This window comes from Rhincodon typus, chromosome 9 (assembly GCF_021869965.1).
Source record: "Rhincodon typus isolate 14 chromosome 9, sRhiTyp1.1, whole genome shotgun sequence".
Taxonomy (NCBI): Eukaryota; Metazoa; Chordata; class Chondrichthyes; order Orectolobiformes; family Rhincodontidae; genus Rhincodon; species Rhincodon typus.
In genome coordinates, this window is record NC_063340.1 from 14,099,791 (window position 1) to 14,117,328 (window position 17,538).

Below are 17,538 nucleotides of genomic sequence, written 5' to 3' on the forward strand. Positions count from 1 at the left end.
AGGCTGGGGCTATTTTTCCTAGAGTGTCAGAGGCTGAGGTTTATAGAGGTTAGTTAAATTATGAGGGTCATGGATAGGGTGAATAGTTAAGGTCATTTTCCCAGGGTAGGAGAGTCCAAAACTGGAGGGCATAGGCTTAAGGTGACAGGGGAAAGATTTAAAAAGGACCTAAAGGGCATTTTTTTTATGCAGAGGGTGGTGCGTGTATGGAATGAGCTGTCAGAGGAAGTGGTGGAGGTTGGTACAAATAGAATATTTAAACAACATCTGGATGGGTTCATGAATAGGAAGGGTTTAGAGGGATATGGGTCAAATGCTGGCAAATGGGACTAGATTAATTTAGGATATCTGGTCAGCATGAACGAGTTGGACCAAGGGTCTGTTTCTGTGCTGTGTAACTCTATGACTCTATTTACCATTTGCACCTCTTTCAGTGTTTCAGATTCAGCCCTATCCAGTGCCCAAACATTCTACGGCCCCTTTCAAACTCCCCATTTCTGTAACCCCAGAAATATTTCTAATCCTCCTTCTTTCTCACATTCTTGACTCTTGATTTTGTCTCAGTTTTCCCACGTCCCAAATGTCTCTACTAATGTTCTAGGCCGACATTCCATATATCCACTACTAACAACCACTATAGGACTTCCGGCACCCTGGCACCGTGTGCCCACCATCCCAATACACCAAAACCTTTGCCTCTTCTACACACCTCCAAACATCAACATTTCCAGGCTTCTCCAACTCAAAAATTGGATGCTGATGGTCATTATGCTTCTTTTCAGGATGGGAAGGAAATTCAATTGAATTTCTGCTTTTGCTGAGGAATCAAGTACTTTTTTTTGACAGCGAGAGTAATAGACTTAAACTACATGGCTCGTCCAAGTTTTTTACAGTTATGTTACAGTTTTAAAATCAGTGGTGAGAGTCTCTCTGATTAGTTGGCCATTCTGTTCTCTCCCAGCAGCTGTCCTTGACCCTGCTGTGATCTTCTCTTTGTGTCTAAGATCCCCTGCCTCAGAAGGCTCTGCTTCTGATGCCAGCTCCTCCTCTGGAATCTCAAATTTTCATCTCGTTCCAAGGAGCAAAATCCTGGAGGACATGTACACTAAAGCACAATAATTCATGAGACATGCTAGAGAGAGTTCCCACAGCCAGCCAGGCTATCTGATCCTTGCCATCACTGTGCCAAGTAGCTGTTTCACTCCAATTTGCAAACAATGAGAGTGCTACCATTCAGCCAATTTAGTATTCTCCATCGGTCGCGCTCCTGTCTTCGAGACAGAAGGCTGAGAGTTCAACTCCTGCTCCAGTGTCTCAAGAGCATGACCTGGGCTGACATTTGAGTGCAGTACTGAGTGAACACTCTTCTTTGAATGAAAACGTTAAATCCGAAGCCTTGTGGATACAAAACAAAGCCACAGCTTTCTTCTTCAAAGAGCAGAGAGTTATGCCTAACATGTTATTTATCCTTGAGCCAATGTCACTGAAACTAATCATCTGATCAATCACTGCGTTTGTACAAGATTTCACCCAAATTAGCCGCTGTATCTGTCTACAAAACAGCAGTGTCCCTTCAAATGCACTTCAGCCACAGAGAAACCCTTTGGAACAACGTTACAAGGGGACGTTTTACCTTCACTAGGTCCATTGTAAAATATCACAATGAACAGAGCAACTCACTTCTTAGCATCGTGCTCAGTCTTTCTCAGTTGCAACGTTGGGATATTCCTATTTCACACTGGCTCGTTCTACATGTGCATGAATGAGGATGGTAACAATAACATTTCATTATTAATCAATGGTTGAAAGCCAGCCTTTACAATGCTGAATTCACTACCCTCCTCCCACCCCTTACTCCAGCAGAATTTATAGTATGACTTAAATATTGTTGGAGAAACAGATTCTTGTTTCATCAGGATGGACACAAGAACTCCAAAGGGGATCAACAATTCAAGAAAAGGATGCTGATTTTTGGCAAATGATTTGCACCAGGGATCTATTCCCCTCCGTGGATGTTTAGATTAGGTGGGTTATGGGGGAATGGGTCTGGTTGGGATGCTCTGAGGGTCGGTGTGGACTTGTTGGGCCAAAGTGCCTGTTTCCACACTGTAGGGCTTCTATGATGCTCTTGCCCAGTTTGAACAAAAGAAAGGTAGACGGGTTTCTTTATCTTGCATCTAAAGACATTGGCATGGCTAAATCCAACAATGTTGAACCCTAGGGCAGTGACATTGTCCACTGTTTGTCCTTGAGATGCCCTTTTAAAGCTCAGCTTATGATTGTACGCTACAGACTGGCAACTAACTGGACAGCACTGCATCTTGTGCCGAGCTAAGGCCTGTCCACCAACAGTGTATGTAAGCAGTGCAGTTTGAGCCTCACAACCTGCAGACCTGAGTGCACGGGCCAAGTAAAGGCAATGATTTGACAGTGTACAGGAGAAAGCTATCAGTGCGTTCACTACCCACCGACAGATTGATGCGTGCTACCTCCAACATGCAGTGCTGCAAACTGCTGTCAGACAAACAGACATCACTCAAAGGCTCATAAACAGCATCCCGAACTGTGGAGAATTTGCTGCGGATAACTCCAATGCAGCTCACTGCCTACTGCATGCCACTCAGAGTGCCACCCTGCATCAGATGGACCCCACCTTCTCAAGAAAGTGCCCACTTCTCAAAAGTGGATGGACAACAAATGTTGGGATGGTCTTGAGATCTACAGCCCTTGGTAAGCGAACAACTTCTCTGAACATCTGAGAGAGGGCTCGGCCTTCCATTGAGGCTAGCCTTATTGCATGTGGACCCATTCAGGATCTACCTGAGGCTGCCTGCTCTGCCTTTCTGCAGGGTAATCAGTGTCGTCGGGACAAGTACCACAGACAAGGCCTCTGGCAGACCCATTGTGGACTTACTGAACAATGAGGCTGGCACTCTGTTGCTCCCTGAACCCTCTTTTCACTCCCTTGCCACCATAGGGTTGGATGGAATTTTTGGCATCAGTTGGCAACCAGCATTGGACTTCCACAGCCAAAGTCAGCAAACACTCCTCAAACAGTGGGGTGATTGCCAATTCTAATTTGTTCGCTCCAATTTGAAGTTTTGCGTGGAATATTTCTTCGAATGTTTGCCACTTTGACTCCATTGAGACTCCTTTGGAACTGACCTCCAATTCTCACAAGTGTTGTTAGTGAGCAGAGGACAGGAATCAATTCTCATTCTCCCTGATGTTCTCACATGGTCCTTTGAGTGTTGGGCCTGTAAGCCTGGTCAGAGGAAACGGCTGTCCCTTTTCCTGATACCTGCCAATTGTTTTATTCTGAATAACGCACAGTCAATGAGATTTGTTCTGGCGTGCAGACCCTGTTCAAGATAAAGCAATTGGAACAGTTGGTCCCACCAACTGTCCCCAGTGTCCACCTTCTGCCTTCAGCACAGTTGCTTGATGTAAGGCGTCCCAACTGTAGAAGGGGGATTGAGTTGTCAGTGAAAGTGGAGAGTGGCATTAGTTTAACATGCCTCCTAGATCATGGTTGTGAGGCATTCATCTCAATTCTGATATAGGAAAGCAACGTATATTCTCCTGCCTTGCTCCTATTATCTAGGGGTACAAGTGGACAAATCATGGAAAGACAGGTTATGACAGTGCTGGAGTCAGAGAAGACAAAAACGGAGTCCGAGAGTGCAAAAGCAGGAAGTTACCTTAAAGTTGTTAAAACCCGTGGGTCATCTGATACATTGTGCTTCACCGAGTTGATGGTCCTCCAGGCACAGTTGATGTTTGTCGTGGTGTGCATCCCGGGGAATAGACCATAGAGCACAGAGTCCCGCGTCACGGAGCCGCTCAGGACGAACCTCGCTAAAAACCACTGCATCTTCTTCCAGACTTCCTTTGCAAAGGCACATCCCATAAGGAGATGTGTGACAGTCTTAACACCCCTGCAGCCATTTCGAGGGCGTCGTGCGATGGAGCAGATAGGCCGGACTTACAGAAAGGATCTCACAGGTAGTGCCCTTCTCACCGCCAGCCAAGCGATGTCTTGGTGCTTGTTGGAAAGTGCTGGTATGAGGCACTGTCCCAAATGACTTTGACAGTCTGCACAGGGAACCACGCAATAGGATCCACACTCTCCTTTTCCCTCAGGATCTCAAGGACGCTATGTGCTGACCACTTCCTGATGGGTTTATGGTCAAAGGTGTTTTTCTTTGCAAATTTATCTACGAAGGACAGGTGACACGGAACGGTCCAACTACTTGGAGCATTCTGCAGCAGCGAGGCCAGTCCCATCCTTCACACTACCGGGGATAGGTAGAACTTTAGTATGCAGTGATACTTTTGTGTTTGTGTACCGAAAATCAACAGGCAAAATTTTGTCCATTCCTTGTCCCCGTGTGGGGGAGGGGAGGGTTAAAAATCGAACCACAGATGTTTAGAAGCCCCTATAGCGACGTGTGCTCTTCTGGACTTGGAACAGAAGTGCACAGTTGGAGACTCTTTGCTCTACACATGGCCTAGCTTAAATCTGAGCTGGGGATATCTAAACGCTGACTGCGTAAGATGCTCCGACAATATGTAATTATCTTCCACTTAAACATGAGCCAAAAATCAGCAATCATAACACTCACCAGAATACTTACAGATGGGCTTCCTGCAGCATGAGACAATGAGCGTTAATTTTTTAATATCGTGCCTGATTTTGATGAAGCAGTTTCAAATGGATGGCATCGAGCAGCACAGTTTAATTATTTTGCGACATAAATAGAGTGAGGCACAAAGGCTTCTCCGTCAGGTGCGAAGGCAGAACATTAGTGAATTGTAAATTGATGAAAAGCAACTGCAATCAGCATCAAATCCAGGGGACTGTTGCAAGAGAGAGAGAAAACGAATGCCCAGTGCATGGGTAGATCGATCATTCCCCGTTCCATGCACAGCTTGGCCTAGTACGTAGGCCTCATTTGCCAAGAATCCAGGCTGGGATTAACGACAAGGTTAACAGGGCAACATTCAGTGGTTTAAGGAGGTGCATCAAGAATGGCAAACTACCCCTGAATTAACTTCCTTGCATTTTAGAAAGAGTGGGAAGCAGAACCACATCAGGGCAAACTGTAGGTGCCTTCAGCAAACTGACTGGGTCAGATCCTCTGCTGTCAGCAGCCTGGAATGTGGAGCTCTCTGCTGCTGTTCCTGTGTTTTTACACCCTGAGAAAGTCCTGATGCGCACACAAGGCCTGACATTTGCTCAGAACGTTTCCACTTCCGATTAGCTGACTGGTGTCGGCCGGGACACTCCGTGAATATCTCTTACACAGTGTCGGAGACTTCTTTGGGCTAAGTACACAGTACATACCCAGATACTTATCCCGGGAATTGTTCCACCATTTAATCTTTGGTGTAACTCCATGACTAACAGCGTAATACGTCCTATAAAACCCCATTCTCTGTTTCAATGAGCCTGGGGTGAGAGGCTATTGTCTCTTGCTGCCCAGCTTGAAGTAAACTGTCAATGAACATAAGAAGTAGGAGAAAGAATAGGCCAGCTGGCCTGTTCAGCCTTGTTTGCTATTGAAGAAGGTCATGGCTAATCTTTTTATCGACTTAGCTCCAATTATCTGCCCGCTCACCACAACATTCAATTTCTTTCCTGTTCAAAAATTTACCTATCTTTGCCTTGAAAACATTGAACAAGGTAGCTTCACCTGCTTCCCTGGGCAGGGAATGCTGGTAGTCCACATGCAGGAGTATGCTATAATAATGACTAAAACTAATCACCTCTCAGGACTGTGAACTCAAAACTTCCATCTAACTCAGTCCCGAATCGATGTGGAAAATGGATTTACAAAGTCCTGAAATGTCTCCTGGGAGTGCAGACTACCTCAGGGGTGAAGAAGGAAGTTGGGTCAACCAGCAGGGAGCAATGGCCTCCATCTTGAATCACAACTGGGCTCTGCTCAAGTGTCAGTTAGTCCCGTCTCCTGGTTTGAAGCGGCACACAATGAGAAGTGACTTGAATACCACAACATGTGAAGCAAATTGGTCACACGTTGGTAATAAACAGAACTAAAAAGGGGCTGTTGTGGTGATAGTATCCCTACCTTTGAGCCAGGAGACCTGGGTTTAAGACCTACCTAATCCAGAGGAGTGTAATAATACCTCTGAGTAGATTGATTAGGAACATATCTATCAAACAGAGCTGCTCCATACTTCATTCCACTTGCCTAACCCCTCACAGACCTCAATGGTAGTTGGTCACCTAATGTAGAGCATTTCAAGTCTTGCTCTTTGAATCTAGATTCTCTTCAATACTTCCTTGCCTACTTGCCATCTTGTGGTAACTCGAACCTTCTCTTCAACGTCCCTTCATTCCCAAACCATCACTTCATGATTGATGGAGAATCATGACTGACAGCGCTCTGGAGTTCTTGTAAAAATCTCCCTCCAAATCTCCCTCCACCTTGGAGACTTTTCCAAAAGCACATCTCTTTTCTTGAGTCTCCAGATGCACTATCCATTCCTCAGCCCATTCCTCTGATATGTTTTGTATCTTTCCCTCTCATGGGTAGTTTATCTACATTAAAAGGCACTGCACAGGTACAAGTTCTTTTTGTTAAATGTTCTGAATAGCCCGGACAGTAAGTGGACAAACTAACCCGCAATTCTCTTGCTTCAATGCTTCCACTGGGTACTGCATATGTGCAGCCTTTAAACTGTGCTGGGGATGAGGTCTGACTGTGACCCTCCTGCGCTAGAATTACGTCATCACTGACTAAGCTGTCACTTTAGAATTACCAACTGGATGAGTTATCAAAAGGTCAACTAACATCTGTGGCACACAAATGAATGACTGACCTCAGAAGACAGGAAAATCTATCACCAGTAAAGACAATTAGCTTTGTTGCCATTCAATGGAGGATGTTGTTAAACTTGACAGGACGCACAAAAGATTTACAAGGATGTTGCTGGGGTTGGAGACTTTGAGTTTATAGGGAGAGGCTGAATAGACTCGGGCTTTTGGGGGGTCGGAGGCTGACGGCTGACCTCATACAGGTTTATAAAACCATGAGGGACATGGATAGGGTGTACAGCTAAGGTCTTTTTCCCAGGGTGGGGGAGTCCAAAACTAGGCAACATAGGTTGAAGGTGTGAGGGGAAAGATTTAAAAAGGATCTGAGGGGCAACTTTTTCACTCAGAGGGTGGTGCATGTATGGAATGAGCTGCCAGAGGAAGTGGGGGAGGCTGGTACAATTACAACATTTAAAAGGCATCTGGATGGGTACATGACTAGGAAGGGTTTAGAGGGATATGGACCAAATGCTGGCAAATGGGACTGGGTCAGATTGCGATGTCTGGTTGTTGCAGATGAGTTGAACTGAAGGGTCTGTTTCTACGCTGTACATCTCTATGACTCTATGATTAATCAAATTTTCTTCATCTTTAGACTCAGTCCTTTTGGATGCTCAGAGATCTGAACTCTGTTTCTCATCAAACGACAGGAATAGCTAAAGCAGAACAATTTTACTTTTCACTATAATTCTCAGCAGTAATCTTTCAAAAGGTCTGATCAGCCGGATTCCCTCTTTAATAGTTCTTGAAATGACCTCCGAAGCAAAAATAGTGAGACGAGATCTCAAGAGGATTCTGCAAGTAGCAGACAATGGTTGTACTATGCCAAGACATGGTTATGAGTCCCTGCTCTAAACTCCAGTCCGAAGCGACTGACATTTGATTCCAAGATGAGCATCCGACCTCATATTTGCTCTGCCAACCAGACTGCCTATTTCCATCTCTGTAACATCCTCCTACTTCGCCCCTGTCTCAGCTCATCTGCTGCAGAAGCCCTCACACATGCCTTCATTAGCTCCAGCCTTCACCATTCCAATGTATTCCTGGTCTGCAGCACCCTATCCTCTGTAGAATTGAATTTAGCAAAGACTCTGCTGCACATCTGTTAACTCTCACCAAATCCCAATTCCCTTTCACTCTGGTGCAACGCCTTGACTTTCAAATTCTCAGACTTCAAATTCAAGTTTCACCGTGTCCAGGTCCCATCTCCAACCTCACAATCCTCCGAGACACAGCCATTGTAATTCATTGGTACATGCACTTATGAAAATATGGTAAAATGTGTATAAGTTGCCATAAGCCGGCGCCAGTTTAATTACACAAATTCTGAAAAGAAAGGAATCATATAAAGTTGCGACAAATGACTTCTTTTGTTTCATCCACGGCTTAGTGATTCCCAGAGTGGCTACAGGACACCGCCACACTCCGCAGGTGCCAAACCATTCCCCGAGGATGCAGCAACAAGGAAGTCACCGATACTCCAGCTGCTGCCATCGCCAAGAGACTGCCCCAAACTCTCGTGGATCAGGGTCCGTTCCCAACTTCCGAGAACCGGCTGACTGCCCAAATAAACTGCCAAGGGCTGAGAGATCACCCACCCGAGGGATCGTGCACTCCGCTGCCATTGCGGACCTCACCGAAACACATCAGAGGAAAAGAACGGACTCCCTGATCCATCAACGCTGGAATAGCTGCTCAAGTCGTACCCGCCATAACATTGAGGGATGGACTGGATCCGCCACACAACAGCTCTCTCAAACCTCTTCCCACTGCCGCAGCCACAAAGAGGAGAAAACTACCTGTGCTCATCTAATTTTCTAAATGCTCTACTGTCAGTTCTGAGGAAGGGTCACTGGACCCGAAACATTAACTCTGTCTTTTCCTTCACAGACCTGTTGAGCTTTTCCAGCAACTTTTGTTCTCGTTGTTGTCAGTGCCTTTAGTTATCTACGTCTTAACTCCAGGAATACCCTCCCTACACACTTCCACCTCTCTTTCTGTCTTAAAGTCACTAATGAAAGTCTACCTCTTTGGCCGAGTTTATAGTATCTGACTTAATATCCATGTTTGGCTTGACTTTGTTTTAGAATATCGCTGGAAGGTGATTGGGAGCATTTTATGACATTAAGGATGCTACGTAAGTGGTTGCAACTGAAGGCTCAGAATTTTTGCTCTTTTTACAAGCTGTATTTATATGAACCGAGAGAGGCAAAGTGGGGAGGGAGGTGTCTGGCTGAGCCTAAATGATGTCAGAGCCCCGACGCTGGAAATCCTGCCCCTAAACCTGACATCCCATTTTTGTCAGGAGGTGACCAGGGATAGGTTGTGTCTTGCACCTCCATTGCTAACATGCAGCTGCCATCAGTCAGATCTAATTTTCATTACAGGGATATCCAAACCATGACTTGCAGGATTTAGACATTTCTGGAGAAGGTCTACAGCAGACAGATTCATTTATTAAGGTAGGATACCCCTTTGGAAAGGTGTGACATCCTTTTGGATAGATCTGGCAACACTTTTACAGGAGGTCGGGTGCCCTTTTGGAAAGCTCAGGTGTCCTTTGGGATTGTTAAAAGCAGACATGAATGGGTGTGAAAAGAAGTCTAAGCTCATTGGAGTTGTCAAGCTGTCACAGAAAATGTCAAGCCATCAAGGGAAGTGTCAAACTCACTGAATCGGAATTGCCAAACTGTCAGGTCATGTAAATCTTCTGGCCTTTAAACTTTTGACTAAATGGTCCACAGTGTTTTGAAAAAGTCTCTGTCTGCCATTTTAGCCTGTTGACATAAGCTCACTGGCTACCATTAAAAAGATCTGTACTGCATGACCGATTTCACAACCTAATGTTAGTGCAGTGGGTTGCCTGTCAGTTTACAGTTTGAGTAACAGCTCTAAGATTTATAAAGTCTTTGAAGTGGAACTATGAATACAAATGCTTGTTTTTATAGGGCTCAAATGCTCAAAGGAAGTGAAATGTAGTAAATGAGTTCTTAAATCAATGAATGCTTTTAAACAACAACTGAATTCTCAATGGACACTTAGAACATTACTTTATTTCATCTCAGCACGGGTTCTGAGGATTGCTCATGTGTGAGTTAACATAATAGTATCAGGGTAAATAGTGATGCATGAGGGTTCATGGGCTGGCATGACTTGGAAGTAAGGTTAAACAGAGGCTACAAAAGGCCTTATAGGGTGGTGAGGTGGTGGTAGAAAGTGGCACAGGGACTGTGTGCGCTGCAGGGTAAGAAGAATGATGGCTTTTTTTTTGTTTTATTGCTTTCCTGTCAGCTGTGACCGAGTCTTACAAAGGCCTGGCTCTGCTGCCCCCGTGTGGTCATCTCCGATCTCTACAGTGGGACAACCAACACCAACTCTGGCCCGGAACAGAACTCTCTGACTCTCTGGGGCACCATCACCCAAGTCTGGAGGGTGGAGACAGGAACTTTCAACTCTGCATACCCAACAGCAGGATCGGAAATTCAGACCAAAATCTTTGAATTGGAATAAAATATCAACTGAACACCTACAAAGGTTGCAAATAAATAACTGCTGACAAGAAGTGCCTCTGTAAGAGAGAAAGCCTTTGGTGTAAGAACTTAGTTATCTCATCCTATTTTGTTTGTTGTGGAAGTCATCCACAGCAGGTTCTCTAGTTGTGGTCAACTTTGATTCCATCCAGATCACACATATAGAACAAAATCTTTTGTTTTTTAGCCCAATCTTGAAGTGTTGTTGATTTGCAAGCATAATTCTTTGTAAACAGAGGGATCTAACCTGTTATACGCTTCCTAAATACTTGCATTGGGCAAAGCGAGCTTTTAACATTAGAATTAAAGTGGCTAAAGGAAGCTATGACTTACACAGAGCAGATGGAGAGCGATAGCCCCATGTTTTCTTTCCTCGTTTGTAAAGATGTCATTGGGGAATTCACGAAGAGCTGAAAAAGAAAAGATACGGTGAATTCATTCCACTCAAACGCCATGAGAAAGCAGACAGGACCAATTCACTTATTTAGTACGTGCTCAGCTCGGAGAGGGCTAGAAAGGGAGCACCGGTTGGAGTAGCAAGGTTGAAGTTGTGGCTTTCTGACTCACACGTGGTTTCAGCTGCATGGCTCACAAAGGATTGATGGCGTTTCTGTTGGCCACTCTGCCCCTTTCCCTCCTCCCCACCCATTCAGAAGCCCGATCTCACTCAGTCGCTGATCTAGGAAGGAAGGGGCAGCGAACTGGCACACCACAGAACTCACTTTCTGCCGTCATGAGAGCACAGCCGCGAGCAAAGTAGGCTAAGGAATATCAGGAATAGTAGGAACTGCCGATGTTGGAGTCTGAGATAACAAGGTGTGGAGCTAGAGGAACACAGCAGGCCAGGCAGCATCAGAGGAGCAGGGAAGCTGATGTTTCAGGTTGGGACCCTTCTTCAGAAATCTTTGCATTTTCTGAAGGAGGCTCCCGACCCCAAAACGTCAGCTTTCCTGCTCCTCTGATGCTGCCTGGCCTGCTGTGTTCATGCAACTCCACACCTTGCTATCTGAGGAAAAGCAGGACCCAGCGACATATAGAACCGGCTCACGTTGTATTGCACAGTAGTGTGAAATGCCTCTAGGGATACAGCTCTTGGCAAGTCAAGGCCCACGATAGTTATGCACCATCATAGAAGCCCTACAGTGTGGAAGCAGGCTATTGGACCCATTGTTTGCACATCCACCCTCCAAAGAGCATCTCACCCAGACCCACCTCCTACCCTGTAATGTTGTATTTCCAATGGCTAACCCACCTGGCCTGCACAGCCCTGGACACTAAGGGCAATTTAACATGGCCAATCCACCGAACCTGCACATCTTTGGACTGTGGGAGGAAACCCACGCAGACACGGGGAGAATGTGCAAACTCCACACAGATGGTTGCCCGAGGGTAGAGTTGAACCCGGGTCCCTGGGGCTGTGAGGCAGCAGTGCTAACCACTGAGCCCTAAATGCAGGCCACTCACTCCGCTTTCCCCAGCCACAGCTGCTATCCCTATGAGACCTGTTTCATGCCATTCCCATCCACACTGGGAGTACAGCCACCATCTGGAAAGGATTTTATCAGGAACTGAGACCGTTCCTATCTCCCGGAAGGTGTGATGTTGCCGTTTAAGTGGTTCGTCTAGATATTTATTACTGCTTCATTGGAAAGGATTGGCAATTGAAACTCAATGGGAAAGGAGTGAAGGGACAAAGTGAAGCCATTAGGGATAGAGATATAAAGGCGGAAAGTTATAGCAATAAATACATATTGCTGCTAAAGGAAGTGACTCCTATCCATTGTGAACCAAAGTCCATACGAAGGCCAGATGAATCTCAATTCATGCCGTTCCATCAAAAATAGAATCGAATAAATCAGTTTAACCTCGCATAGGTTTCATCATTTTATGGCAAACAATAATAAATGCCCCAGAGCTTTGATTCATCTTTGTCCAGTGTTCTTTAGGGAAGGAAACGTGCCATCCTTACCTGGTCTTGCCAACATGTGGCTCCAGACCTGGAGCAATGTGTGAGGCTCCTAACTGCCCTCTGCAATGCTCAGCAAGTCACTGAGTTGACACTGAAAGGCAATAAGATTTGGGAAGGCTGGTCAAGGCAACGATGCCCACATCCAGTGGGCAAATTCATTTGAAAGGGTTGCCAACCCTTCTGGAAGAAGCTTATCTCCAGGATAGCGCACAGGAGTCAGGTCCTTAGGGCATTCATCAACGTAGTTAATTTTCCCCTCAGTTTCTTTTGACCATTTGTTCAGGAAATCACTGGAGCTTGGTTTAAAAAGCTGAGAGTTAAGAATCATTGTCCGATGATGTGCAGACTAGGGTGGATTGACCTTGCTAAATTACCAGTAGTGTCCAGGGAAGTGCAAGCTAGATGGATTAGCCATTGGAAATGCGGGGTTACAGGGATAGCGTAGAGGGGTACGATGTTCTTCAGTGGGTCAACGGCCTGCTTCCACATTGTAGGCATTCTACGATTGGCGAGGGTGACAATGATGGGTGACCAATGCTAGTTAGGGACGTGGGGGCAGAATTTGTCTGCGGGAGAAGAGGGTCATATTCTGAAACTTGCAGGCAAACGTTCAACCAGAGTTGGCAACTGTATCCAATTCAGATGTTTATTTTTAATTGCGTGTCTTTTTTTTTGAGTCTTAGTCTTTTTTATTATTAAAACAGAGAGAGAGGAGCAATAAATCTTTTCAGCTGCTCATGACTGGTGAGAGTACAAATCACTGCAACGTTATCCAATGGATAATCAACTCGGAGTGATTTATAAACACAATGAAGAGTTATGGAAGACTTAATTACAACAGCGATGCCTCCTTAACGTTATTTACATGAATTACCATTACTCTGAAGGCACAGGCCATATAAGAACAGAAAGAATGATGGATGCTCTTGCTCACTGGCAGGTTCCAAACACTGCCTGCCTAGGCCAAAAAAGATAGCATCTGGTTTATTAAAACTGTTTTATTTTCTCCACTTCACATTCCCGCTGCTGCAGTAATCACTTACTCTTCTTCATATTCTTTTAAATCCTATTTGAAGGCATCTCCCTGATAGAGGAGGAGTGCTAACAGAGTTGATGAGGCCTACCTGCTGTGGTAATGACACATCCAAACCAGCAAGGTTCGATCCCTGGCCTGCTGAGCTCATCTCCAAAACTGCCCTGGTTGCTGAGCTACACAACAGGGATAAAGCGTCCCAGATTAGTGTCCTGTACCCAATCTCTATTCTGCAGTCTCCATAAAAAAACTACTAATATTGGATGGAGACTAATATAAATTATACCAGTATGCTGGTCTCTCGTGTCAGACATCAACGAATCATAGAGATGTCCAGCACGGAAACAGACCCTTTGGTCCAACTTGTCCATGCCAACCAGATATCCTAAATTAATCTAGTCCCGTTTGCCAACATTTGGCCCTTATCCCTCGAAACCCTTCCTATTCATAGAGCTATCCAGATGCCTTTTAAATGTTGTAATTGTACCAGCCTCCACCACTTCCTCTGTGTGAAAAAGTTGTCCCTCAGGTCCCTTTTAAACCTTTCCCCTCTCACCTTAAACCTGTGCCCTCTAGTTTTGGACTCCCCTACCCTGGGGAAAAGACGTTGGCTAGTCACCTATTCATGCCCCTCATACAAAGCCTCTATTTTATCATTTTCATTCTTATTTTGAAATCCCTCCACAAGCTCATGGATTAGAATCATAGAATCCCTACAGTGTGGAAGCAGGCCATTCAGCCCATCGAGTCCACACCGACCTCCAAAGAGCACCCCCTACCCTATCTCTGTACCCTTGCATTTCCCATGGCTAATCCACAAAAGCTACACATCCCTGGACACTATGGGTAATTTCCCATGGACAATCCACCCTAACCTGCACATGTTTGGACTGTGGGAGGAAACCAGAGCACCCAGAGGAATCCCATGCAGACACAGGGAGAATGTGCAAACTCCACATGGACAGTCGCCCGAGGGTGGAATTGAACCTGGGTCCCGGGCACTCTGGGGCAGCAGTACTGGCATACCACCAGCATTAGAAGCAAGTTTTCAAAGATATGCTGAAAATACTAGAAACATCTCGCCAAAGAGCTATTCCTCAATCTTGCTCCTGTGTGCAGCTAGAACAAAGAATCCGAATCATTGCAACACAGGAGACCACTTGGCTCATTGTGTCCGTACTAGCCCTCTGAGTGAGCACCTTCACATGTCCCCACTCTGTTATCTTTTGCCAAAACGCCTACAAATCCTTTCTCTTCATTTAGTTATCCAATGTCCCTTTGGAAGGCCTCAACTGAACCTGCCTCACACTCTCAGGCGGAGAATTCCTGATCCTGACCACTGGCTGTGAACCTTAACCTGCACCTCTGGATCACTGGTCTGTTAAGATAACCAACATGCCACTGTCTATCCGAAATGATTATTTAATCGTTCCCAGGAATTCTCATTAAACTAACATAATTGAAGAATGTGTATTGGTCACTCTTTATGGGAATGAGTGCTTGTGGACGCTGAGCTGGCTAGTCTCCCATATTCTACCACCATAAACTTGAGGTTATCCAAAACCCTGTGCTGGCTGACCTACACTGGCTTCTGGTAAAGCAACATTTTGGTTTTAAAATCTTCATCCTCGCTTTCAAATCTCTCTGTGCCGTCAGCTCTCCCTTATCTGTAATTCCTTCCAGTTCCATAACCCTGCAGACATCTGTGTTCAGTTCTGGCCTCTTGAACATCCCTGATATTCAACGGACTGAAATTGTTCCAGTGGTTATAGCCTTATCTTCAGCTCTCTGGGCTTGAAGGGCTGAATTCCCTCCTATAATCTCCCCAAAGCTTGCCGACTTTCTTTGCCGTACTTCTTAAAGCCAGCCTCTTTGATCAACCTTTTTGGTCACCAGATGATATCGCTTTAATCACTTGGGTGGTCGTACTTTGTTTTATAATGCTTCTGAATTGCCTGGCACATTTTATTGCTGTTGCTGAAGATCCATTCCATTTACTGCTCTTAACAGAATATTTTCTTGAGCTGAATATAGACCCGAGGGCTATTTGATTATATTTACATTGACTCAAATATTCCAACAGGGCTTCATCTGAAAATCCAACTGGCTCTTATCATAAATACATCACGGACATTGGTTACATGCATATGATAAAATTCTTATTGCTTACTGCAAGACAAAAATAAATCTGCTGCAGTGCTACCTAACGGAAGGGTAAAATGTCTTTTATCCTACACATATTCATGGGTAGCTCAGTGGTTAGCACTACTGCCTCACAGCACCAGGGACGTGGGTTTGATTCCAACCTCAGGTGACTGTCTGTGTGGAGCCTGCACAATCTCCCCGTGTCTGTGTGGGTTTCTTCTGGGTGCTCCAATTTCCTTCGACAGGCCAAAGATGTACAGGTTAGGTAGATTGGCCGTGCCAAATTGCCCATATTGTCCAGGGATGTGGAGGCTAGGTGGATTCGCTACGGTAGAAAAATTAGCGCATTGTGTCCAGGAATGTGCAGGCTGGGTAAGTTAGCTGTGGGAAATGCAGGGTTAGAATGGGGGGTGGGAGGTTTGGGCCTGGGTATAGATGGGATGCTCTTCGGAGCGTTAGTGCTGATTTGATGGACTGAATGGCCTCTTTTCACACTGTAGGGATTCTATGGTCATTTTCAGCTTAAAGGAGACCTGATAGCAAACTGACCAGTAATGATTTTGTACTCTGAGTGCTAACCACCATCGTGTATAGTTGCAAAGATCTCATTTAAAGGTTAACCCCTACCATTAGACACAGAGACGGTCCAATTTGTTTCTACATGAGTTTATCAACTTCAGTTTAAAAGAAGCAATGTATCAGGCCGTGGTTTTGTTACACAAAGTGAATACAGCTCAGTTACACAGAACCTTCATCACAAAATGGCCACCAACTTAGATACAATAGGGACATTTAAAGGGCTTTTAGATAAGCGCATGAATATGCAAGGAATGGAGGGATAGGGACCAAGGGCAGCAGAAGGGATTAGTTTAATTTGGTGTCATGTTTGGCATAACATTGGGGCGATAGGGTTCGTTCCTATGCTGTACTGTTCTATGATAGGCCAATCGCACACGTTTTGCTAATTACATTATCAAGTCAGATTTTAATTGTGCTGTATTGCTTTTCAAACTGGGCAATCTGCATTGTTCGAAAGTGCAGGAAGACGTTTAATTCATTAGATCCATGGATACAACATTCTAGTATTGTGGGCATGCTTGTACTTTCGGGAAATCTGACAACTGAGCTCTAATGCAGTGCGTTAGGTCCTTGTTTTGATGAAAAAAAAATTCCATCAGTAAGGGTCAAAAACACCAACCTAAAAATATAGACTGTACATTTGATTTCACAGTGAAAACTTTTAAAATAAGGCCTTGTGCGAATATGAGAAAAAGCTGGAATACACTGCAATGAGGCACGTTGCACATTTTGGAAGAACGGGGACAAACAGGCATCAACTTGGACAGAATTGTTACAAACAGACTGTGGGCCTAACAGTTGCTTAGTGAAGTGGTCATTAAGCAATGACTCAAATGGGGCAGCTGAACTTGTTTCTACTTTCCTGTGTGACGTGCAATGCAAATATGTCACAGGCTTTGGCACCCAACAGTCATTTTGGCTCAAATGCACCCCCCCTCCCCGCTGCCACCCCCACCGCAGTGACAGTCCTACGGAGATGTGCTCCCAGCTTCACTCAGCACAATGCCCCTGTCAATCAGCAGGCTGGTACTGAGCAGGCAGAAGCCCGACAATGGAGTTGCTTAAAATCTGACAACTGTGTGCCCCACTGCACACAAACCGCATCATAATAAGTAAGGACAGAGCGCGAGGAACAAAACAAGTAGGATTTAATGAATAAACAAGGGATATGTGAAGATTACACTCGCCTTTTCAATTTCTCTATGCATGACATTGAGGAGCTGGTGCTTGTGTTAGCTGTCAAACCCAGAGCTACTGAAATGGCCTTAGTACATAAAACAACTCCCTCACTGTATCAGGCAATGCAGTTGCTTAGGACACTGTGCTTTCACTCATCCTGACCACCTCCTTCCATCTCAGAAACATTTTTAACAACGCAGAGAGATTTGGGCATCTTTGGCAAGTCCAGTATTTGTGAACCACCCCAATTGCCTTTAAGGAA

General features: G+C 45.2%; 1 protein-coding gene across 1 annotated transcript in view; it reads right to left on the minus strand.

Annotated features, from left to right (window-relative positions):
• The window catches only part of slc24a3 (solute carrier family 24 member 3), a 314,482-nt gene that overhangs the window by 136,438 nt on the left and 160,506 nt on the right, over positions 1 to 17,538 (minus strand). The window contains exon 3 of the mRNA XM_048601427.1: positions 10,705 to 10,781. Coding sequence (XP_048457384.1) covers positions 10,705 to 10,781 — 77 coding nt within the window. The remainder of the gene's footprint in view (positions 1 to 10,704; positions 10,782 to 17,538) is intronic.